This window comes from Leuresthes tenuis, unplaced genomic scaffold, assembly GCF_036924035.1.
Source record: "Leuresthes tenuis unplaced genomic scaffold, fLeuTen1.0.hap1 SCAF_4, whole genome shotgun sequence".
NCBI classification, from domain to species: domain Eukaryota; kingdom Metazoa; phylum Chordata; class Actinopteri; order Atheriniformes; family Atherinopsidae; genus Leuresthes; species Leuresthes tenuis.
In genome coordinates this window covers 33,933,661-33,959,320 of record NW_027325358.1, presented here as the reverse complement: position 1 = coordinate 33,959,320, position 25,660 = coordinate 33,933,661, and the positions used below count along the sequence as shown (strand labels likewise).

At 40.1% G+C, this 25,660-nt stretch overlaps 2 protein-coding genes across 3 annotated transcripts in view; both read right to left on the bottom strand.

Annotated features, from left to right (window-relative positions):
- The window catches only part of LOC140304779 (creatine kinase M-type), a 42,101-nt gene extending 34,340 nt beyond the window's left edge, over nucleotides 1–7,761 (bottom strand). The window contains exons 1-3 of the mRNA XM_072383550.1: nucleotides 7,306–7,761; nucleotides 6,712–6,758; nucleotides 1,596–1,794 (exon numbers count right to left, since the gene is read on the bottom strand). Coding sequence (XP_072239651.1) covers nucleotides 1,596–1,794; nucleotides 6,712–6,758; nucleotides 7,306–7,321 — 262 coding nt within the window. The 5' untranslated portion in view covers nucleotides 7,322–7,761. The remainder of the gene's footprint in view (nucleotides 1–1,595; nucleotides 1,795–6,711; nucleotides 6,759–7,305) is intronic.
- Nucleotides 7,762–11,332: 3,571 nt separating this feature from the next.
- LOC140304777 (TNF receptor-associated factor 5-like) overlaps nucleotides 11,333–25,660 on the bottom strand; it is a 42,178-nt gene continuing 27,850 nt past the window's right edge. The window contains exons 4-5 of one of the 2 annotated variants that reach the window (XM_072383548.1): nucleotides 23,535–23,699; nucleotides 11,333–13,868 (exon numbers count right to left, since the gene is read on the bottom strand). In XM_072383548.1, the coding sequence (XP_072239649.1) occupies nucleotides 13,773–13,868; nucleotides 23,535–23,699 (261 nt within the window). In that variant the 3' untranslated portion in view covers nucleotides 11,333–13,772. The remainder of the gene's footprint in view (nucleotides 13,869–23,534; nucleotides 23,700–25,660) is intronic. The other variant, XM_072383547.1, reaches the window with a different exon arrangement.

Sequence of the window (25,660 nt, the reverse complement as noted above, 5' to 3'; positions counted from 1 at the left end):
GAGGAGGTGACCAGTAGGCATCCTAACCAAATGCCCAAAAACAACTCGACAATAGCAGGCCCCCAAGGGTGTATGAGATTCGCCCTAAGTTCATTAAGGCCCTGGATGTTGTTGGGCTGTATTGGTTGACAGGCCTGTGTAACATTGCTGAGAGATGCCTCCCTGTAAAAGTGAAGACGGAAACTCCTCTCTCCAGGGTGTTGGAAAGAAGAGTCAGGAAGATAGTCAAATGTCAGATACAGTGAGAGCAACATATGTGGTTTTCATCCTGGTTATCGAACACTAGACAAGGCTATTTATCATTACAAGGACAATGGAGGGTGCATGGGAGTCTGCCCAATCAGTCTCTATGTGTTTTGTGAAATTGGAGAGGCACATAGAGACACAGGCACATGCCTGTGGTGTCCTGTGGAAAGTCTGTGTCTCTTGTGGTGTCCTGTGGAAAGTGCCTTAGTAGTGTGGTGTTTGGGGCCAATCAGTCCCTCTACAAGTGGAGTGAGAGCTTGGTTCACATTACCAGCAGTAAAACAAAGTAATTGTTTCATTAAATTAAATCAACTGAGAAACTGGGGCAGTTTACCTGCTTGTGTGCAGCAGCCAGGTTGAAATTTGCACTTCCAGGTCTGGGACCATGCTCCTCAGTTGGAAGGGGTGGATTGCCTATTCTTGGTTGGGAGTAAGTAAATCGCTCAAGCGGAGGAGTTTGAGTATCTCATGGTCTTGGTCGTGAGTGTGAGTTGAATGGATCAAAAGATTGACAGACAGAATGGTGCAGAGTCTGCAGTGAGTCGGACGCTGTATTGTTCTGTCCTGGAGAAAAGAAAGCTGAGCCAAATGATAAAGCTGTCGAGTTAGCATTTGATCTATGTTGAACCCTATGAACCCTAACTTATTGTGATAAGCTGTGAGAAGTGAATGAGAATGAAAAGATCCTAAATGAAAGTGGGCTGTTTAGGTTCATTCTGAGGGATAAGATGGGAAGTCCAGTCCTCCGGGAAAGGGTCAGAATAGAAATTATGTTCCCCTGTATCGAAAGTAGCCAATTGTGGTGTTTTAGTGTTACCTACCTGGAGGAGACCTGCACATTTGTTAACCTAAGTTGTGCTGCCTATTCTTTTTAAAGAGAGCAGGGCTTTGTCTTGAAAACATTTAGAAACAAATCATACGTGTTCAATATTTTCTTGTAATAATAAAATAAGCACACTCACTGAGGTCTGTAAAGGCTGAAACATAGCTCTCTGTTTTTTTGGGGAAAAAAAACCAGAGAGCATATAATAATGTTCATATATTTCCATACTCTGTGATTTTACTCCAGGATATAAGTAGGAAAGATAACGCTGCAGCTCTGTTATATATCAAAGCTACAACATATCACCAATCAAAATGTTGTCTATCCACAGTGGGAAAGCGGTGTTTATATTGCACCTTGAAAAGATTTTTCATCTAAAATTCAGAATCTTCCATAAGATATTGTATTGTAGTTATAATATTTGCATTACAGACAAGGTACTGGCTGTGCAGTTATTTTAGTCTTACTGTAATTCTCAGATAGCTACCATTCTTCTGACATCATGTTTACATTACTATGCTATCACCTGGTTCCTCGATGCCTGGACGAATTACATCATCAAAGATGACACCGCTGTGGGTGCAGCGGTTGAACTGTCGGCAATACATGGCGGGTGTGAGGATCCGTCCCATCCAAGTAGAGTTCCTACACAGGTCAGGAAACTCTTCCTCAGGAGAACCTCTCTTCAAGTGGAACTGGGACAATGGATCAGGGGGAGCCAAACTCTGAACACACAGTAAGGTACCACAGAGGTAAGAGAAAAGTGTTTTCACTCATGTAGAAATAATTTTTTTAAACTGTGTTTTTTTTAAGGACCCCTCAGAAAGAAAAAGAAAAAAACAAACATACAATGCTTCAAAATTTAAAAACAAACTCATCACACTTTAATACCAAGTAATTTAAACATTTGGAATATCAATCTGTCCAGTCAGAAAGTATAAGCAATTTTGAGTCAGTTCAATGTTTTTTTCTTTTTCCATACCCACATTATCCCTATTCAGGTGTGCAGGAGGTCTGGGGCCTATCCCAGCTGCCACCAGGTGAGGGACTGAATACAATCTGAACAGGTCATCAGTCCATTACATAACCAAACAACCATGCACACTCACACTTCCAGGGTAAATTTAGAACAATCAATTAACCTGTGTAACAAACCTGTGGAATAAGTGATGCTTGATCTCTGGAAGACCCGTTAACATTTCTGTGTCGGACTTACTGACTCAAATTCATCAGTTTATCACTGCACTTTAAATTGACCCTTGATTCTCTCAGATGATTTGAATGTTGCTCGACTCATCTTACCAACACACTGAAGGCCTGCAGAAGCCAACTAACAGACAAACCAATTTCTTCTATTCAAAGAGCCCAGTAGCGGACTCCAGGGAAAGAAGCTCCCTGTCCCCGCTTCCATCAGCATCCTGACTTCCACTGACCGGTAGTGCTCAGATAAGCTGTTCAGCAGGGGGGCATGTGCAGCTTCAATGACAATTAAAAGTTATTTTTGTTATGGTTGGTGTTTAAAGATGCAGCGTTGTAGCGTTAAATACTTCAAAGTTGCTAGGCATTAAGCCACATATAGTGTCTAGATTTAGGACCCCACATTTAACTCAGCTCTAGGATCTTTTTCATTCTATGAATGATATCTCACTAAACATAGTCACAAGTTGTTTCCTACCTCACAAGACAGTCCATGTCACGTGCAAATAAGTTCTTATAACACACACTCTTTTCTTGTTTGTAATTAAAGCTTCCCGTTCTGGTTTAAGCTTTCAATAAATATTTAGCATATATTTTAATGAGTAGTTTCCTTGTGTAATTCTGTGGTCAATTCAAGAGAGAACTACTGAGTAGCGCTGTGAGACTGATTCAGGTTCATTCTAACATTATTCCATCTTGGAAGGTGGTGCTCTTTTTATCGAGGTATTTCTTTGTTTTTCCTTAATTTATTAGTGAGTACGCCACACCTGGCATACATAATTTTGGACAGTGGGAGCAAACCAAAGTACAAGGAGAACAAACTCCACACAGAGAAGCCCCAGCCAATATTGCAGGGCTACATAGATAATTGGCAATCTTTCTGGAGAAAACCTGGTCTGATGAGGAGAGACGGCATCCATCCCACTTTGGAAGGAGCGGCTCTCATTTCTAGAAATATGGACGAATTTATTAGTCATCCAAAAACATGACAACCCAGGGTTGTAAGACGTAGTCCCCCCCCCCCCCACACACACACACACACACACATCAAAAAACACAAAAGGAGCAAATCGTCTTGTGCAAAAAAAATTTAAAAAAAAAACTTTAACTGAACAAAAACATCAAACTATTAAATGTGGTTTGCTGAATATTATATCTCTCCTTTTGAAGTCTCTGTTAGTGAATGATTTGATCATCATATTGATACATTTTGTCTTACAGAAACCTGGTTAGCATTAATTAATGGTAAATGGACTTGTACTTTTCTGGACTGTGCTTTTCTAGTCTAGCTGACCACTCAAAGCGCTTCACTACATGCAGCATTCACCCCACTCACACACATTCATATTCATACATATTAAGATTCATAACTACGTGCTTTTCTAATCATTCATACACACATTCATACCCTTGGGGGGGCAACGTGGGGTTCACGTGGGTGACTGCTCTACCTCCTGAGCTACAGCCGCCCTACAAAGCTACAGAAATTAATCAACTCCCTCTGACTATTGAAATGTTCACGTTCCTCAAACCACAGGCAGAGGAGGAGGAGTGGCAGCTATCTTCAGATCAGGGTTACTAATCAGTCCTAGACCCAAGATTAGTTTTAGCTCTTTTGAATCTCTGATTCTCAGTTTTTCCCACCCAAGGTGGAAATCACAAAAGCCTCGTGTTTGTTGTTGTGTATCGTCCACCCACCCTTCCTGAGTCTGGTTCTGTCTAAATTCTCAGAGTTTTTATCACAGTTAGTACTGAGTACAGATAAAGTCATTGTAGTGGGTGACTTTAATATTCATGTAGATGTTGAAAATGACAGCCTAAATATTAACTTTAATTCTATATTAGACTCTATTGGATTTTCACAGACCTACTCACTAACTTATCTTGTGGTCTTGTTTGACCATTTTTTAATAACTTTTGAATTTACATTACTTGACTATATGGCTTCTGAGAAGAATTTTACATATAGGTGTCTATCAGAGAATGCTGTAACCAAATTTAAAGAGTTGATTTCATCATCCTTTTCTTCACTGCCATGTGCAGATACGACAGAGGACGGCTACCTATATTTTACTCCAGTAGAACTTGACTCTCTTGTTGACAGCACTATAGTTTCAATGCGTACAACACTGGACAATGTTGCCCCTCTGAAAATAAAGGTAATCAATCAGAAGAGGTTGGCTCCTTGGTATAATTCACAGCTGTGTGCGTTAAAGCAGACTGCAAGAAAGCTGGAGAGACAGTGGCGTTCCTCTAATTTAGAAGAGTCTCAATTAGTCTGGAAAGATAGTTTAATAACGTATAAGAAAGCCCTTCATAAAGCTAGAACTGCTTATTATTCATCATTGATATAAGAGAGTAAGAATAATCCCAGGTTTCTTTTCAGCACTGTTGCCAGGCTGACAAAGAGTCCGAGCTCTGTTGAGCCATGTATTCCTTTAACTCTCAGCAGTGATGATTTCATGAGATTCTTTATCAATAAAATTGTTTCTATCAGAGAGAAGATTAATGGAATCCTTCCCACTATTATCACTGATGTATCATCAAGTAGAGCAGCTTTAGAAGTATCTTTAGAACCTGATTTGTATTTAGATGGCTTCTGCCCAGTTCATCTCTCTGAGCTAACAACAGCAATAGTCTCTTCTAAACCATCAACTTGTATTTTAGACCCAATCCCAACCAGGCTGTTCAAGGAAGTTTTCCCCTTAATTGACACTTCCATATTAGATTTGATCAATCTGTCTTTGTTGACAGGATATGTACCTCAGACTTTTAAGGTTGCTGCAATTAAACCTTTACTTAAAAAACCTACTCTTTATTCAGAAGTGTTGCTGAAACTGCTAAAATAGTTGCAGTTCAACTTTGTGATCATTTACATAGAAATAATCTGTTTGAAGAGTTTCAGTTAGGACTCAGAGTGCATCATAGCACAGAAACAGCACTGGTGAAAGTTACCAATGATCTCCTCTTAGCCTCTGATAGCGGACTTGTTTCTGTGCTTGTCCTGTTGGATCTCAGTGCTGCATTTGATACGATCGATCACAGCATTCTGTTACAGAGATTTGAACATGTTATTGGGATTAAAGGAACTGCTTTAGGCTGGTTTAAGTCATACTTATCTGATAGATTACAGTTTGTTCTTGTAAATGAAGAATCTTCCTCACACATTGGAGTAAGTCATGGAGTTCCTCAGGGTTCTGTGCTTGGACCAATTCTTTTTACTTTGTACATGCTTCCATTAGGTAATATTATTAGACAGCATGGCATAAATTTCCATTGTTATGCTGATGATACTCAGCTGGACTTATCTATGAAACCAGATGAAACCAATAGGTTGGTCAAACTACAAGCCTGTCTTAAAGACATAAAGACCTGGATGACTCAGAACTGTCTGCTTTTAAATTCAGAAAAAACTGAAGTTGTTCTCTTTGGACCTGAGCACTTCAGGGAGTAATTGTCTAGTTATATAGTTAATCTGGATGGTATTTTCTTGGCTTCTAGTTCGACAGTGAGGAACCTTGGAGTTATTTTTGACCAGAATTTATCATTTGACGCACATATAAAACTGGTTTCTAGGACTGCCTTCTTTCACCTTCGTAATATTGCTAAAATCAGGAACAGGGTCTCAGGGTGATGCAGAGAAACTAGTTCATGCATTTGTTATTTCAAGATTGGACTGTAATTCCTTATTATTGGGCTGTCCCACATATTCTCTGAAAAGCCTCCAGCTGATCCAAAATGCTGCAGCCAAAGTTCGGATGAGAACTAACAGGAGAGATCATGTTTCTCCAGTTTTAGCTTCTCTTCATTGGCTCCCTGTTAAATTCAGAATTTAAGATTCTTCTCCTCACATATAAAGCTCTTAATGAGCTCCATCATATCTTAAAGATCTCATTGTAAGGTATTTTCCTAACAGAGCACTTCGCTCCCAAACTGCAGGTTTACTTGTTGTTCCCAGAGTTTCTAAAAGTAGAATGGGAGGCAGAGCCTTCAGTTATCATGCCCTTCTCTTGTGGAATAAGCTGTCAGTAAATGTCCAGGAAGCAGACGCCCTTTCCACTTTTAAGATTAAGCTTAAAACTTTCCTTTTTGATAAAGCTTATAGTTAGGGATGGATGAATAGAATTCCAATTGGCTTGAATTGGACTATATTATTTAAGTGCCTTGAGATGACAATTGTTGTAATCTAGCGCTATATAAATAAAATTTAATTTAATTGAATTGAATATCGTATCTGGGCGCCTTCAGAACAATCGAGTGTCTGTAGTAATTTCAAATACTTGTATTAAAAGAAAAGCATCACTTTCTCAGAGAGCCTAACTTTGTCACATTGATTATCCTTCACTGTAATAGAAAAATGTGTACAAGCTGTAACTCATATTATACAGTAGCTACCAGAAGAGGTTACTGAACTGCAATATAAGATGCTGGATCATACTATTTACCTCTAAGATGGCCTGGTACCTCATCTCCATAGGAAATGCAACTGGAGCTGCATAAAAAAACACACAGATCGATAAGACACGTTAAAATATTTGACAACACAGACCAGGTACTGTTTTTTATTATTTATTCCCTTTCTTTGTTTCATATATATAATAAAAACTTTCAAAAGTGTGTTAATTGAGGTTTTGATTTTTTTGCAATTAATCAATGTGCCAGTTACAAATTAATACTTCCCTTCAAAGTCTTCCCTTGTACATACTTTTCACGTATGTGTATAATATATAAACATTTAACATAAACATTTAAGATACAGTTTATGTTTGTTCACAGCGGAAAGCTCTATATCATAACTGAACAGGTAGCAGTACAAGTTGCAGTTATAAAAATTCTAAGTTCAGGGGCTCTGAACGACAGGATACAATAATGAAAAGTCTTCTGTGATATCACAGAAGAATTTTGTTCTCATGGACAGTCATGCACATATTACTCTATCTGGATAAAACCATGTTTAATCTATCAAACATATGTGGTAATGAGTTATTTTCCAGAGCAAAAAACATTGAGGTATGCAGGGAAAACGATGGGACACTTACGTTTGACCTTCCACATGCCGCCAGCTTGATTCTAAACAACCACTGTCAGGATAACAAAAGATCTAAGAATAGTCATAGTATTCCAGAGCAGTTCATCATGTAGCCTGCAGGAGTCGAGTTACAGTCCAAACAATGTCAGCCTTTTTATAACCACACACAATACAGCACTGCTGCTATGTCTGTCCTTCTGTGAACTTCTGTATGTGAGAGAGAAAGTTCATGTTATCATCCATCAGTTCCAAATGTGTGACATTGTTATGTTTCAAACTAAGGGACCTCTAACCCACTTGGTCTAATGTAAATTCCTGCAGACCATGTGACTGTGGACACTCAGTCCTACCCACTTCATCTTTTGTAGTTCATCCACTATCTCCTGGAAATTACTATCCAACATAAGCATAGTTATAATTTAAAAGCAAATTTGAACTGAAGAAAAGATAGCTGAGACCACATCTTTTCACATAATGAAGAGACATTGTTATCCTAATAACATCAAATGTATCTAATATAATCTCTTAACAAACAATATATTTCTCCTCAACACAATGTCCTAATGTAAAATATGGACATATAGCATTGTTATTCCTTTGACACCGTTTAGGTGTGGTATCACACAGTTAAGATTGAGAGAGGATTTATCTCTAATTTAACAGAAAAACACATCTAGATTACTTGCATGGGGGAACTACACTTAAAAATCCACCTCTAAAATGTGTCTGTATGTTTACAAAAATGAGCAGTGAGAATGCTGATGAGCTGAATGGGGATAGCTGACCATGCTAGAAAAGCTGAAAATAGTGAAAAAAGTTTTGCAGAAGTCAAGTGAGTGATAGTTAAAATGGCTGCAGTGTAATATGTAGCAGAGGGGAAGACAGACATCATCACAGTGAAAGGAATGTTTGTAAACAGCTGCGGCTTAACAAGCACCCTCCCAGTCAAACTAGCAGAAATGGCTGAATGGATACTATTACCTCTTGTGAGAAAATTGTAAGAGTGAGGAAAATAATTTGAAGACCGTAAGAACCAGAAGGGTTAGAGGAATGCGGTAATGTAGTTTTTATTTCAATGGAGTGAAAGATTTTTAAACGGCAGTGAGTTGAACACAGTTGAACCTGTCTCTGGTGTCGTACCAAACTCTCCATTGGAAATAGTGAGAGAAATTGAAAGGTTTCTCTCCCTTCAAGGCTCATAGCTGAAATTCTGTAAATGTGAGCTCTTTAGTCGTTACATTGACTGAAAGAGGACAATCTTTCCTCCATTTTAAGGTATGATTTGTTTCTCCAAGTTAAATTGTATGAAAGTTAGAAGAATTTGTTTGAATAACAGAAAAGGTTCAAAATTATCAGTGTGTCACTCTGCTGGCTGAAGTAGTTAGGTTGAAAAGAGGAGAAACAGTTGAAATTTGAATAAAATTTGAATAAAATATTAAATATTTTCAAAAGTGTAAAAGTTAGAAACACCAAACGGGAAAGCTAGAATCTCCTGAAAGAGCTGAATGTTTTGAGACCAAAATTGAAGACATCGTGAGAGTATGCAGAAGTTATTAGATTGAAAAGGAGAAAGAGATGAAATTTGCATTAAAACCTTAATATCTTAAAAAGTATAGAAGTTAGAAACACCAAAAGTCAAAGCTAGAATCTCCTGAAAGAGCTGAACATTTTGAGACCAAAATAGTATAAATCAGTGTAAGTTTGCAGAAGTAGTTAGGTTGAAAAGAGGAGAAATAGTTGAAATTTGTTCATGTTTTTGAAAGTGTTATGTTTCAAAATTGGCTTAATATTTGAAAAAGTTGCACCAATTGGTCATAGTTGAATGTGTTGTGACGCGTTTAAAGTTTGAATGGTGTCTCTAGCTTAAAATCTGCAGAAGTAGTAGGAAAGAGGAGGACGTTTTTGAAGAGTTGAAAGCACTTTGCATTCATTTCAACGAGGAAAAAAGTTTAATCAAAGTTGAATAGTTTAAAAAGTGTAAAAGATATAAACAACAAAAGCCATAGCGGATATCTTCTGAAAGAGCTGAGCGTTTTGATACCAAAACTGTAGAAATCAGTGAAAGATTGCAGGAGTAGTTAAGTGCCAAAAACGTTGGAATAATAATGATAAAGAGAAGCAAGAAAGCAATAGTGAGAATGCTGATGAGCTGAATGGGGATAGCTGACCATGCTAAAAAAGTTGAAAATAACAGTGTAACAGCAAGGATCTGACAAATGCTGTGAATCAACAAGGAGACTAAACGCTGTGTGGAGAGTGCTGTGTGGTGAATGAGTGCAGCTGAGGATAAGTGAACACAGATGAGACAGAGGAGCTAATGACCAGACAGGAGGAAACTGAGAAAAGCTAAGAGTGAGAAGGTAGAACTAGAAACAAAAACAAATAAGACAAAACCCAAATTAAAACAAAAAAAAGACAAAAGATGACAGTAGCTCAAAAAGAAAACTAAATGACAAGAATACTGAAGGACGAAAAGTCTTTTTTTCACCCTTTTCCTGTCCAGCATTATGGCAGCAGAATTGTAATCTGAATATCGTTTTATGCCAAATACATTTGCTTTGCCAAGGGAAGCTTTATGAATGTAAAGATACCTTTGATTCCCAAGTACTGTTTATTTATTAATCTATTTTTGTTACAATACTTTACATATAATAGTGCCGAACTTGACAGGGGGACAGAGAAAGAGGGAATGCACAGAAAAAAAGACAGATATAGAAATAAATGATTGGAGAAGAGAATGAAAAACAAGATGAAACCACACAATTAGCTGCTAAATCTGTAGAAACCAAACAGAAAACACCCTACGGTCTCTGTGGGGAAACCAGGTGGAGAACCATCAGCAACATCTGCGAGTAAACAAACAGAGAGAAACCAAAACAAAAAAAGCACAACCTGCAACAACACTAGCAGCAAGTACATATAACATAACTGTGGATACGGATGGTGTGAAACCACAGGATGACACAGCAACTGTATAATAAACATGTGACTGGGTGAATGAATGTGTGTGTGTGTACATGCAAACATGCAAAATATATGGTACAGATTTTACATGAATTTTGCTCAGTTATGAGTGCAGAGGGCCATCACCCACTCCTCCCCAGCGATCAGAAGCAGGCAGAGAGGATCCTAAGACCCAGACCACCAGCTGTCCCAACGGAGTAGAGAACCCAGGCAGCCCACCGCAGAGATAACCACGCATCCACCCAGAAGACAGCAGAGGAAGCCGGGCAGAGCCCCCATGACCATAGGGCAGAGGCCTATGGTCCCAGAGACCTGGGAAGAAGGTCTGACAGCCCACAGCCACGCCAGGCCCCTGTCGCCCAGACAGGAGTCCAGTGCTGGACCCGGGCCCCATGAGCCCAAGTGCCACCAAACCCAGTGGCCCAACCGAATACCCAAGAGGGCCAGGCACACCCGACAGCCAAACAAAATTGGCAAGTGCATGCCCCAATGCCCCCGGCCAAACGCCCAGGGAGTCAAGACATGCCCACCAGGTGGGTGTAGCCACCTGCAGTGGGGAGGGCTTTGGTGTTTATTTTCACTTTTTGGCAGTGTGTCTGGTTCTCTAGCCACCAGTACTCTCCCTTCATCTCCTGCTTTCACTTGCTCCATGTGTCAGATGTTTACTTACTCCTCTGCCTCCTATAGTGATACTGGTACATGTAACAAATGTAGCCTTTTTGTAGTTTTGGAGGCGAGGTTATCTGAATTGGAAGCTCGGCTGTCCACCATTAAAAACCACCCGATAGCTAGCCAGGTCCCTTTTGTCTGGCTCTAAAGTCAAGCCTGAGGTTCACTATCAAACTATTCACATTTCTAGCAGATTTTCCCCACTCAGCGATACACCCGCTGAGCACAAAACCCTGGGAATTGGCAGCTCTATAGTCAGAAACGTGGCACTGGCGACCATAGTAAAATGTATTCCAGGGGTCAGAGCTGGCGATGTAGAATCCTATTTGAAACTGCTGGCTATGGATAAGCGTAAATACAGTAAAATAGTTATTCACGTCTGCAGTAATGATACCTGGTTACGCCAATCAAAACAACGTCACTAAAATCAACATTGCATTGTGTGTATGTTTGCCAAAACAATGTTGGACTCCTCATATCTGACCAGTGATGACATGTTTAATATCCTTCTTCAACCGCTGATTTTGTCCAGCAAACAACGTGGGATACATAGATAATTGGCAATCTTTATGGAGAAAACCTGGTCTGAGTAAATCCAGAAAAAAATTAAACAAAAAATTTAACTGAACAAAAACATAAAACTATTTAATGTGGTGTGCTGAATATTAGATCTCTCCTTTGAAAATCTCTGTTAGTGAATGACTTGATTTGTGATCATCATATTGATATATTTTGTCTTACAGAAGCCATGCTGCAGCAGGAGGATCATGTCAGCATTAATGAATCAACTCCCTCTGACTATTCAAATGTTCACATTTCACATATCAAAAGGCAAAGGAGGAGTGGCAGCTATCTTCAGATCAGGGTTACAAATCAGATTCAGATTCAGATAAACTTTATTGATCCCTTTGGGAGGTTCCCGCAGTGAAATTCAGACAAAATTAGTATTAAAATTATACACGTGCAAGATAGAAAACAATACAATTAAAAAACAAAATAAAGAAATCCTTTTGGTCCTTTCTCTCCTCTACCACCTGATACCCTTCCTCCCCCCCAGAGAAGAGTTGCACAGTCTGATGGCGTGAGGGACAAAGGAGTTTCTGTGTCTGTTGGTCCTGGACTTGGGAAGGAGCAGTCTGTCACTGAACAGGCTCCTCTGTTCGCTGAAGACATTGTACAGAGGGTGACTGACATTGTCTATAATGTCGAGTAGTTTGTCCATAGTCCTCTTCTCTGCCACTGTCACCAGAGAGTCCAGCTTCAGGCCGACCACAGCGCCAGCCCGTCTGATCAGTTTGCCCAGCCTGGATGTGTCCTTCTTGGATATGCTGCCCCCCGAGCACACCACAGTGTAAAACAGGACACTGGCGACCATTGACTGATAAAATATCCACAGGAGTTTCCTGCAAATGTTAAAGGACATCAGCCTCCTCAGAATGGACAGCCTGCTCTGTCCCTTCCTGTACAGGTGGTTAGTGTATCAGTTCTACACCCAAGATTAGATTTAGCTCTTTTGAATCTTTGATTCTCAGTTTTTCCCACCCAAAGCGGAAATCACAAAAACCTCTTCTACTTGTTTCTGTGTGTTGTCCACTTGTGCAAATATTACAGGGGACAGCAACATAAATTTTATTCCAGCAAAACTTGACTCTATTTTCAATGCGTACAGCACTGGACAATCTTGTCCCTCTGAAAATTAAGGCAATCGGTCAGAAGGTATAAGCTCCTTGGTATAATTCACAACTGCGTGCTGTAAAGCAGAGTGCAAGAAAGTTGGAAAGATGGTAGCATTCCTCTAATGTAGAAGAGTCTCTATTAGTCTGGATAGATAGTTCAATAACGTATTAGAAAGCCCTTTGTAAAGCTAGAACTGCTTATTAGTCATCATTAATTGAAGAGAATAAGAATAATTCAAGGTTTCTTTTCAGCACTGTAGCCAGGCTGACAAAGACTCTGTTGAGCCATGTATTCCTTTAACTCTCAGTAGTGATGATTTCTTGAGCTTCTTCACCAATACAATTGTTTCTATCAGAGAGAAGATTATTGGAATACTTTCCACTATTTTCGCTAATGTTTCATCAAGTACAGCAGCTTTAGAAGTATCTTTAGAACCTGATTTATATTTAGACTGCTCAGATCTCTCTGAGCTAAAAACTGCAATTGTCTCTTCTTATCCATCAACTTGTATTTTAGACCCGATCCCAACCAGACTGTTCAAGGAGGTTTTCTCCTTAACTGACACTTCTATATTGATTTGACAATTGGTCTTTGTTGACAGGATGTCAAGGCCTCAGGACACAGATGTCTTTTGAAGGCAAACGTGTTTAATATAAACTACAGGTTGAGGATCTCCAGGAAGAGCAAATGAAGAGCCTGTGAAACTCCTAACACAATCTCCTCAGTAACTATGGTTGTGGAGAGTGCGGCTATGAAAATTAACAAACAAAGTACTCTCCACTCTAGGAGGAAAAATTAAAGGCTATAAACGATTACAAAATAAACTCTCTCGCTCTCCTGTTGAAGCAGACATAAACAAAAGAAGCTCTCTTGGAGGCACTATAAAACTTAAACAATTAACTTGAAGCACACCTTTACCGGCGGCGCAAAGATCTCTAAAACAAAACACAAAATCACTCCAAATAAACAGAGGAACAGTAAGCGGCTATGAAACTTACTTTTATCAAACTAAAGCTATGGCTAAAGAACAACAAAGGATACGCTCTGCAGGAGAATCGCTCGACTGCAGGCTCAAGGATTCTTCGACTGTGGTATTCGAGGAACAAAGACACGAGGGTGAGGCTCATGATAGAAACACACACTGGCACCAAACAAGGGAGACGCAGACTATTTGAGCACATGAAGAGCCAAGGGGAACAGGTGGAAACACTGGGAATCAAGGAGGACAATCAGACGCTTGACACAGGAGGAAGAGCAAGGTACCTGAAACGAGAGGGAAGTTACTGATTTCAAAATAAAACAGGAAATGACAAGACAAGACATGAATCAAAATGTAAATTGTGACACAGGATGTGTATCTCAGACTTTTAAGGTTGCTGTAATTAAACCTTTACTTAAAAAACCTGAAGTGTTAACCTGAAGCTAATTATCGACCTATATCCAATCTCCCTTTTTTTGTTTAAAGTTTTTTTTTAAAAACTTCTTTGTGATCATTTACACAGAAATAGTCTGTTTAAAGCGTTTCAGTCAGGATTCAGAGTGCATCATAGCACAGAAACAGCACTGGTGAAAGTTACCAATGATCTCCTCTTAGCCTCTGATAGCGGACTTGTGTCTGTGCTTGTCCTCTTATCGATATCAGCATTCTATTACATAGACTTCAACATGTTATTGGGATTAAAGGAACTGGATTAGGCTGGTTTACGTCATATTTATCTGATAGATTCTAGTTTGTTCTTGTAAATTAATCTTCCTCACACACCAGAGTAAGATTTGTTTCACTTTATACATGCTTCCATTAGGTAACATTATTAGACAACATGGCATACATTTCCATTGCTATGCTGATGATACTCAGCTGTACTTATCTGTGAAACCAGATGAAACCAATAGGTTGGTCAGACTACCAGCATGTCTTGAAGACATAAAGACCTGGGGCCTCATGTACAAAGACTTGCGTGGATTTCCTACTGAAACATGGCGTACGCTCAAACCAAAATGCCCTCCAACGTACAAAAATATCCGGATGTATCAATGTGTGCGCACGCATGAATCCAAGCACATTTCTTTTGTACATCCCGATCAACGTGGAATTGAGTACCCGACTCCTCCTTGTCCACGCCCCTACTTAAATATGCAAATCATATTTAAATTAGCTCTGCAATTGCGATTCCTCTCTCTGCACGATCAGAAAATAAAGAAAAAAGAATGAGTAAGACGGAAAAAGAATAACTTAACGGAAATCGAGATGGCGGTGCTACTTTCTGAAGTGGAGGCCTGCAAAAATGTGCTCTTTGGCACGCTGTCCTACGATATAAACAGCAAACATAAGAGGAGTGGGTGGGAGAGCGGGAGCGAGGCCTGTAATGCTGAGGCGTCTGAGAAGCGCACACAAGCAGAGGTGGAAAAGAAGTGGTTTGAACAGAGAGTCGGCACAACTATGGGTGACATTGCTCTGTCAGGGGTTTGGGTGTGGGAGTGTGGGTGACTCTGATTAAAGGTAAATACCTGTATTTGTGTAACTCACAACAAACGTGTTCATACAGTAACCAGAACAGAAGTGCGCCGGGGAAAAGGTGAAGTTAATTATGACACTTCACACTTTATGTACGGGGTTATTAACATTTGCACACAGAGACGATCAGGGGCTTGTTAGAAAGATCTTAAGCTGTTGTTTTACCAGCAAAAAACAGCAAGTTACTAACTTTAACCACCAACTATGATGCTGTGAAGACGGGATAGAAATTGGGGGCGCACATGCTCAATGCACGTCACGGGGAATAATATTAGGACAATTACACAAATAAAGTTACTCACCAAGAAGCCACCCATCACGCACAGTGCCAGCTTGTAGTCTGTTCCCAACAATTCTGTTACTGAATGTATGAATCGTGTGTTGAACCAGGCCACCCCCACAAAGCATTTGCGCATCACATACGATCTGTACATTGATGGAATGAAAACGTTTCCTGTTGATATACAAATTCATCATGTGATGGGCTTTTATAGCCCTGTGTGTGCAGTCGATAGCTCCGATTACATTAGGAAAACCGGCTCTCGCTTCAAATTGCGCTTCAATGTAGGCCTGTTCAACTGCATTGTGGGAATTTGATATACCTGCTGAGATGCAGATAATTCCGTCCCACTCAGCATGCCTCGGCTCAGGGTCGACTGACACAGTCCCAATCGGTTGGCCAGCTCCCTCTGGAATGCCCCGGTTGCTTAAACCCCAGTGTGCACATCACCTGTGGCACAAGCAGCGCATGGCTCCTCGCTGTGTTGCGCTCCAACACCGGCCGCAGCCCTGCGCACAGTTCCAGGAGGATTGCCCTCAAAACGGCTGATGAGTCAGTTGTCATCATGTGCCAGCAAATCCTCTCAGTCTCTTAAAACACGCTATTTTCTAATTGCACTTCTTCTAATACCGCTAAAGCTGCCATTGTTTTTAAAGGTAACACTGTAACACTTTGCGCACTTGTGTAATTGCAGACACGTGTATTAATTGTTCATGTGTCTCAGATGTGCACATCACTCAGTCTGAGGACAAATTGTGTTCACATTTATTTATTATAACAGTTTCCCAACATCACCTCTAAGTGTCGCCAAAGAAACAACAGCGGTAGAAAAGTGCGTACGACAGCCCTGCAATTTGCGTGAGGCACCGCACATTTCCACGGTCATTTCGCTCTTGATACATCTGATCGTTGACGTGAAAAAGTGTGTACGCCACTTTTTTGTGCGTACGTACCCTTTGTACATGAGGCCCCAGGATGACTCAGAACTCTCTGGTTCTAAATTCAGGCAAGACTGAAGTCATTATCTTTGGACGCTTAAGGGAGAAATTGTTTAGCTATATTACTCTAGATGGTATTTCCTTGGCTTCTAGTACTACAGTGAGGAACCTTGGATTATTTTTTTTTACCAGGATATCATTTGACGCACATATAAAACAGGTTTCCAGGACTGCCTTCTTTCACCTTCGTGATGTAGCCAAATTAGGAGCATCTTGTCCCAGAGTCATGTACTCCATGCATTTGTTACTTCTTGATTGGACTACTGTGATTCTTTACTATTGGGCTATCCCACAAATTCTTTGAAAAGCCTCCAGCTGATCCAAAATGCAGCAGCCAAAGTTCTAATCAGAACTAACAGGAGAGATCATATTTCTCCAGTTTTAACTTTTCATTGGCTCCCTGTTAAATTCAGAATATAATTTGAGATTATTTTATACTACATAAAATAGGAATAGTACATTTGAGTCGTGTTGATAGGTCCTCACATACCTCAAGCCAGAATTTCTGGAGAGGTGCACATAGCATATGCATAACCATCAAGTGTGTTATCTGTGCAATGTGAGCTGATGTTTGAGTTTGTAAGACCCATCCTGAATATCCTTTGTCCTGTATAACGTGTTCTGTGAGGAATTTTGTACTGTTTAAACGGCAAATTAGAAGTTTTAGTAATTCTGAAGGTGTTCAAACATATTTGTGGCCAGATGGTAGAGAAATCGTGTCAATAGTTTATATATTTTTGATAGCAATTTTGGCATGCAGATTCTTAAAAAAAATTGCTACCCAAACAGGGAGTTGTATGTCTAGTTTGATGAAGATATATTTCTTAGTTATTTTTTACTTAAATTGTTGATATTCTAGAAATTGATCACTGCTGATCCCATGTTGTGATATGAGTGCGTTGAATGAAATATAATTTCCATTTTGGATTAGATGTTCAAGATGTTTTATTTCTTTGTTGTTCCATAGAGTAAAGTTTAGCATTTTTTTGTTTTGTAGGATGTCAGGGTTATTCCAGGTGGGTGTAAGTGTACATGGGAGAAGTGAAGACTTTCAAATTTTAAGAAATTTCCACCAGGTTGTCAGAGAGGTGCTGATGTTAAAGCTTTTAAAACATTTGTGATGTTTTTTGTTTGAACTCATGAGTGGTAGGTCAGAGATTTCCAGGTTATAACACAGTACTTCTAAGAGCCATATTGAGAAATGTATTTGTACAATAGATTATAGTTTGTTAGAATATTATCTAGAGATCAAGAGGTATAAAAATAAGTTCATCTAGGAAGAAATACTAGTTTGTAATTGTGAAGTGTGCACGTTTAACCACTAGGGGGAATGTGCTTGAGATATGGTTAAATGTAAGTCACATGACAAGTGCAATTTCTCATTAGACGGTAGGGTAGAGGTAATACAGTTTTCTGACCAACCGATCAATTAGGCAACGACCTTAAATCATTGTTTAAATGAAGATTTTTGAGTTGGAGAAATCATTCGACTGGTTGCTAAAACACCTTGGTGGCATGCAGAGCAGGAAGGAGCTGCCACTACTTAAAGTCAGAAAACTTCACTGGAAGAAAGACATGCAGCAGATCCACACTAGGAGTGTGAAGGGGGAGAGTTTAGAAAGGTGAGCTGTGGCTGAGACTGTCCTGCTAACATTAGCTGTTAATGCTATGTGCAGAGTCAGAAGCAGTGGCTTACTTCTGTTAACATAGCTGTTATGGCTAAGTGCTGAGTCCTACAGTAAGGACGTGGTGTCTTGTTCAATCACGGAAGTTTGGAACCATCTAATGTTAAGATAATCTATAAGTACATTAGCTTTTGATCTCGAAAAGTTTGGACATTTGCTATTGAATTGTGCATAGATTAATGAAGATGGCAGAACATTTTGGAGACAAACAGACACTGGAAGATTTCTGCCACAAGAGGGCGCCAAAGCCCACTGGAATAGGTATAATTGGAACAAGAAAGGGGAAAAAAACTAAAATGAAAGAAATTGCTCAAGCATAATAATGAAGATGTACGCAGAGTGCAAGATCTTTTGGAAAGTGATGTATGAAACTTGCATAAAGAATTAGTGGAGCTCAATGATTCCATAATTCCTTTAATGGATGAAGAAGAAAGGAAAGTGGATCAGGAATGGTTCACCAACAAATTGATGTCAGGGAATAGGCATATGTTGAAAATTCTTTGTAATGGATCAGTCGCCAGCGTGAGAAAATACAAACGTTTCCAACTGCACCTTCAGAGGTTTCCTTAGAACAAGATGATGAAGATGTGGGCGACAAGTTAATTTGCAGGATTGCAGACCTGCAGGTAAATATGGATCTGTTTCCTCAGTTGGGTCGAGAAGATCCTCAGGGAGCTCAGTGTCAACTGTGCGTGCCAAGGAGACAGCAGAACATGCAGCTCTCCTAGCGCAAGCAGCAGCATTACAACAAAAACAAGATCTTGATCTTGAGTCATATGAAGAAGATAGCATGAACAGTTATTGTCCAGATTTTTATTGAGCTCCCGTCTTCTGAATAAACTCCCCTCTGGAAGGATATGCCAGGAAAGTACGGCGGGCACAACTCGGGTTTCCGTCAGGTTTTATTTAACACAGATCCATACATGTTAACATCCACCACCCATCAGCCTGCATGCTGCAGTTACACTCATTGTACTTCGCTAAATGGTGAGTGGTGACATGTACGCTATGGTGACAGAGAAAAATTGTAAATTGTAGTATCGACAAGGCGCACCAGTCCTGACAACAATCCACACGCGTGAATGCAAAAGAGACCAAATACCTGTGACAGCGCTGTTATAGTAATCGAGTACCTGAGCACCTGTGCTCCGAGGCAAACTGTGCATGCTCCCTCACACACACCACCACGTGAACAATTTTAATATAAATTTTTGTATGACCAAAGAGACAATTACTGGAAAGTTCTACAGTTATGTCTCTAAAAGATCCTCTAGACAAGAGTGAAGGAGGAGGAAAAATGTGAGAGTAAAGCCATCAACAGGAAGAATAGTGCAGGGCTCTGGTCCTGGACCAGAAATTTGTCATGGACCCCCTATTTGGAAGCATGTCAGAGTATCATGTGACAAAGCAAGGAAAGGACAGGAAAGACATTCAAGTCAAGGCAAGGCAAGGCAATTTTATTTGTATAGCGCATTTCATACACAAGTGCAACTCAATGTGCTTTACATAGCAGGAAAATAAATAACAGAATAAAAAGATGAAAAGATAAAAATGTGCAAAGACACATAAAACAAAGCAAGACAATAAAACCTTCTGTAACAGAACCAGAAGTAGTGCAAGATAGAATTAATTAAATGCTTTGGTAAGAAAAAAAAAAAGACAAGTTAAAGGGAGAAAATAGACACTCAAGAGCATCTGTAACTCTAACCATTGGCACTCATCATCACATTTCAAAGGCCTGACAAAACAAGAATGTTTTTAGTTTTGATTTAAAAATAGCAACATTTGGGGCACATCTAAGTGTTTCAAGGGAGTTCATTCCAGAAATAAGTAGCACAATGTCTGAATGATGCTTTACCTTTTTTTGTCTTTGGACTATAAACTATTAGCAGTCCCTTTTCAGATGACCTAAGGGTTCTTGATGGTTGATAGGGAATAAGGAGATTTAGCAGGTATTTTGGGCCCAAACCATTTAGGGATTTGCAGACCAGCAAATTAATTTTAAATTAAATTCTCTAACACAGAGGGAGCCAATGCAAAGATCAGAGAACTGGTGTAATGTGGTCGTATTTTTTGTTTTTTGTGAGTACCTGTGCAGCTGCATTTTGAACACGCTGCAATTTTTGGATGGTTTTCTTTGGAAGGCCGGTATAAAGCCCATTGCAGTAGTCTAGTCTACTCGATATAAAAGCATGGACAAGTTTTTCCAGGTCTGGTTTAGATAGAAGGCTTCTAATCCTTGCTATATTTTTTTAGGTGGTAAAATGCCGACTTGGTGAGTGAATTAATCTGGTTTTCAAAGTGTAAGTCAGCATCTAATATAACACCCAAATTTCTGGCATGGCTTGTAGTCTGTAGTGATAGGGTTTTCAGATAAGCGCTGACCTCAATTCTCTCATTTTTGTTAGGACCAAAAACAATAACTTCTGTTTTGTTTAGCTGCAGGAAATTGTGGGACATCCAGTCATTTATCAGTGAGATACAATGATAAAGGGAATCAATCGGGCTGTAGTCATCAGGAGAGAGGGCAATGTAAATTTGAGTATCATCTGCATAGGTATGGTAGTTGATATTGTTGTCTCACAAAAGTTTTCCTAAGGGAAGCATGTAAAGATTAAATAAGAGAGGACCAAGGACTGAACCTTGAGGAACTCCATACCTCATGTCAACCTTCTGGGAAACAAAGTTGCCAATGGAAAAAAAAGTAATCTGTCTTGTAGGTATGATCTACCAGCAAAGGACTGTATCAGACAGTCCAATCCATTTTTCTAATCTTTCTAATAGTATAGAATGGTCGACGGTATCAAATGCAGCCCTTCGATCCAGTAAAACCAAAACTGACATATTACCAGTGTCAGAGTTTAGGCGAATGTCATTTATCACCTTAATTAGCGCTGTCTCAGTACTGTGGTTTGGTCTAGATTGAAAGATATCAAACAGATCTTGGCTTTTCCTTGACCAGAAACAGCGCTGGTGAAAGTTACCAATGCTCTCCTCTTAGCCTCTGATAGCGGACTTGTTTCTGTGCTTGTCCTGTTGGATCTCAGTGCTACATTTGACACGATCGATCACAGCACTCTGTTACAGAGACTTGAACATGTTATTGGGATTAAAGGAACTGCATTAGGCTGGTTTAAGTCATATTTATCTGATAGATTCCAGTTTGTTCTTGTAAATTAAAGTCATGGAGTTCCTCAGGGTTCTGTGCTTGGACCAATTCTTTTTACTTTGTACATGCTTCCATTAGGTAACATTATTAGACAGCATGGCATAAATTTCCATTGTTATGCTGATGATACTCAGCTGGACGTATCTATGAAACCAGATGAAACCAATAGGTTGGTCCGACTACAAGCCTGTGTTAAAGACATAAAGACCTGGATGACTCAGAACTGTCTGCTTTTAAATTCAGACAAAACTGAAGTTGTTCTCTTTGGACCTGAGCACTTCAGGGAGAAATTGTCTTGTTATATAGTTACTCTAGATGGTATTTCCTTGGCTTCTAGTTCTACAGTGAGGAACCTTGGAGTTACTTTTGAGCAGAATTTATCATTTGACACACATATAAAACCGGTTTCTAGGACTGCCTTCTTTCACCTTCGTAATATTGCCAAAATCAGGAACATCCTGTCTCAGGGTGATGCAGGAAAACTAATCCATACATTTGTTTCTTCAAGATTGGACGACTGTAATTATTTATTATTGGGCTGTCCCACATATTCTCTGAAAAGCCTCCAGCTTTTCATCCAGCTTTTTTCATCCAAAATTCTGCAGCCAGAGTTCTGATGAGAACTAACAGGAGAGATCATGTTTCTCTAGTTTTAGCTTCTCTTCATTGGCTCCCTGTTAAATTCAGAATAGAATTTAAGATTCTTCTCCGCACATATAAAGCTCCATCATATCTTAAAGATCTCATTGTAAGATATTTTCCTAACAGAGCACTTTGCTCCCAAACTGCAGGTTTACTAGTTCCTCTCAGAGTTTCTAAAAGTAGAATGGGAGGCAGAGCCTTCAGTTATTAGCCCCCTCTCTTGTGGAATAAGCTGCCAGTAAATGTCTGGGAAGCAGATACCCTTTCCACTTTTAAGATTAGGCTTAAAACTTTTTGATAAAGATTATAGTTAGGGACGGCTCAGGTAATCCTGAAACATCCCATAGTTAAACTGCTATAAGCTTAGACTGCTGGGGGACCTCATCTGTCACACCTTTCCTCACTTTGCTCTCTTTTTCCCCCTGTTTAATTTTTCAAATGATATTATGCACATGTGACATTATTGTGGTTATTAACTTGTGTTTCCCTGTTCCAATAGGTATCATTTGAATGGTGTTATGGTGTTTTTCCCCCCTCTTTTCTGTCTTCTCAAACCCCAGCTGGTCAAGGCGGGTGGCCACCCTTCCTGAGTCTGGTTCTGCCAGAGGTTTCTTCCTGTTAAAAGGGAGTCGTTCCTTTCTACAGTTGCCACAGGCACGCTCAGGACAGGAGACTGGACTGAAGACAAGTTTCGGTGCAATCTGTTGGTTTCCTTGGCTAGGATATTGTTTTTGAATTGGGTCTACATGAATGACTTGGATTATTTTTAAATGAATTAATTGGATTTCATTGGATTATGATTGCAATGAATTGAATTCCAATTGGCTTGAATTGGACTATATTATGTAAGTGCCTTGAGATGACATTAGTTGTAATTTGGCGCTATATAAATAAAACTGAATTGAATTGACGTAACATGTCAGTGGTGTTTGAAAGAGCAAGGGTGGCGTGGAGAAGGCTAGAATTAAAAAGAGGAAAGATCTGGAAACAGACGCATCTAAATATGCAAAAATGCAACTTCACTAAAACAACTTCACTAAAACGAGCTCGCGGTTTGTAACGTCGAATGAGGACGATGGAACGGGTAAGGCAATATGTTGAACTGTGACTGCAAAGCACCGTTCAAGTTAATTAATTATCAAGTTAATGTAATGTGTGGCGTTGTGTCTTAATGTAATGTTATATCATTTAAATAATAGTATGATGCAGCGCCACATAACTGGGAAACTTTGTCTGAGCCCCTCAGAGTCAGCAGCAGAAGCAACAGCACCAAGCACCAGCCATGAGCCCACAAGTCCAGTGGGCAGGTACGATTACTCACTGAGTGAATATTATTAGAATTAAAATAATGAAAAGTATTGTATAGACCTGCTCTATATGAAATGTGCCCTGATCTAATCTAATTAATTAGATTACATTTTTTTTTAATCGAGTCCCGGCCCTAATTTTAAATGTGATTTCTTTTTAAAAACAAATAATAACAAGAGGTGACATTTAAGCTTGTAAGTTGAAAGTTTGTACGACAAATGTTTTAGCTGGACCCCACATTTAGATGGAAAAGTCTTTTCTGACTGGAGCGTCATACTCTTTACCGATGTGTCTACAACAGGGTAGTTCCACACTGTTTGGATGGACATTACCTGAATGATACCGAGCTGGAACAGCTGCCTACAGTAGGGGCAGGCCTCCCTGCGGTGAGGACAGGTGTTTGTCAGGTGTTTCTGCAGGTACCTCCTCTGTTGCACCTCCTCACAGCCTGGGTTGGTGCACTGCAACTGCTCATACTGGCATAATTTCAGGTGCTCCTGCAGAGAATGAAAAGATGGAAGAAGACAGAGACATATAGACGGTCAAGAGTTTTAAGACATGTCACTGATTAATCATAAATATGGGTGCAGTTTTACCCATCTTGATTTCTCTCATGTTCATTAATGTAGGAATCACAGCAGTTGGACGCAGCAGCTAACTGAATATACAGTGCTGTGCAAAAGTTTAAGCCACTTTGGATGTTTAGAATTACTCAAGACTACTAGGAGTTGATGATGATAAGTCCTAACATTTAGTCAAAAAATGTGTAGTACTTTTTCAACTAGTGTGTTTGTGTGTGCATCCTTCACACACACACGCACAGGCAGCATGGTGCAGCGTGGAGAAATGGCCGACACGGAACTGATTCTGCGAGAACTAAGAGTTTCGCCAAGAAAACAGAACAATTAGGGACAATAAAAGAAGAAATAGTTAGGGCGAATGCCAGACTCGACGAGGCGGAAGGGTAAATTGGGAGAGCAGAAAAGAGAAACCAAAACACTGAAGACGTCATCACGCATGTAACCCATCACGGCTATGCTACAGCTGCACACCAAGCTGGAGGACAAGTTGTTGGATCTGGAAAGTCGCTCCAGACGTGAGAACATAAGGACCTATGGGGTGCCGGAGGGATTCGAGAAGGAATCAACCACAATGATCTCATTTGATGATAAAATCTACTCTGTGAAGGTCTCAAGCTGACTAACAACATGCCCGACCTGCAGATTGAGAGAGCGCATCGGTCTCTGGCAGGGCCGTAGTGATGTGTAGTTCGCAAACGATTCGTTCTATATTAACTAATCTTTTATATGACTCGGGAGTAACGAGTAGTCTCAGTGAGTGATTCGTTCGTTTTCACGCAGCACCCTTCCTCCCCATATGACAGGCGGCTCCTGCATAAACTCAGTCAGCACGACAGGAAACAGAAACGATTAATTAATTTCCATGCAGTACCATCTCTCGCCACATGCCAGGCGGCAGCTGCATAAGCTCAGTCAGCAGGACAGGAAACAGTTTTGATTCGTTCACGAGTCAACTCCTCGGGTTACGGCTCCTCGCACAGGAAACAGTTTTGATTCGTTCAGGAGTCAACTCCTCGGGTTACGGCTCCTCGCACAGGAAACGGTTTTGATTCGTTCAGGAGTCAACTCCTCGGGTTACGGCTCCTCGCACAGGAAACGGTTTTGATTCGTTCACGAGTCAACTCCTCGGGTTATGGCTCCTCGCACAGGAAACAGTTTTGATTCGTTCACGAGTCAACTCCTCGGGTTATGGCTCCTCGCACAGGAAACAGTTTTGATTCGTTCACAACTCAACTGCTGGTGGCTGTAAACACTGAGATCGGGATGTAGCCTAGCGACAGGATGTCAATAAATGATGTGGAAAGGAAGCTCAAAGAAGGTCTTTACAGCACAAAGACAAAGCAAGGCAAGTGTGATATTTGGTGAAGTTTCTCAATTGTCCGTGAATCTCTTTATTAATAGCCTGTTTTCTCCTGCGGGACGGGAGAAGACACAAAATCAATGCATTTCTATTATTGTGCGGGCATAAATTCTCATTCAGCAGGAGCGGGGTAAAGAAAACAGCCCCGCAAAGGGCTCTACTGTGGACTGAGAAACGAAGGAGGAAATGAATGATGTCTGATTTGTGATGTTCATTCATTTGTCATGAAATCATAATTATGGGTGCCAATGCCAAAGGCAGGGCACACATATCATTGTGAATAGTTATGGGTGCCCCATGCCATAGGCAGGGCACACATATTACTATTGCTCATACTTCCGCTTCCGTCACGTTTTTCGGCGCGCTACTCGTCCCGCAGCGAACCACACTAATCACAGCCTAAAACCTCCTTAACATCCACAATTTCTGTTAAAACTGGATAAATTCTTGCTTAAGATGAAGCTATTTATGTCTTCTTACCATCTCTGTACTTTAACATATGTTTCTCCCTCAAATT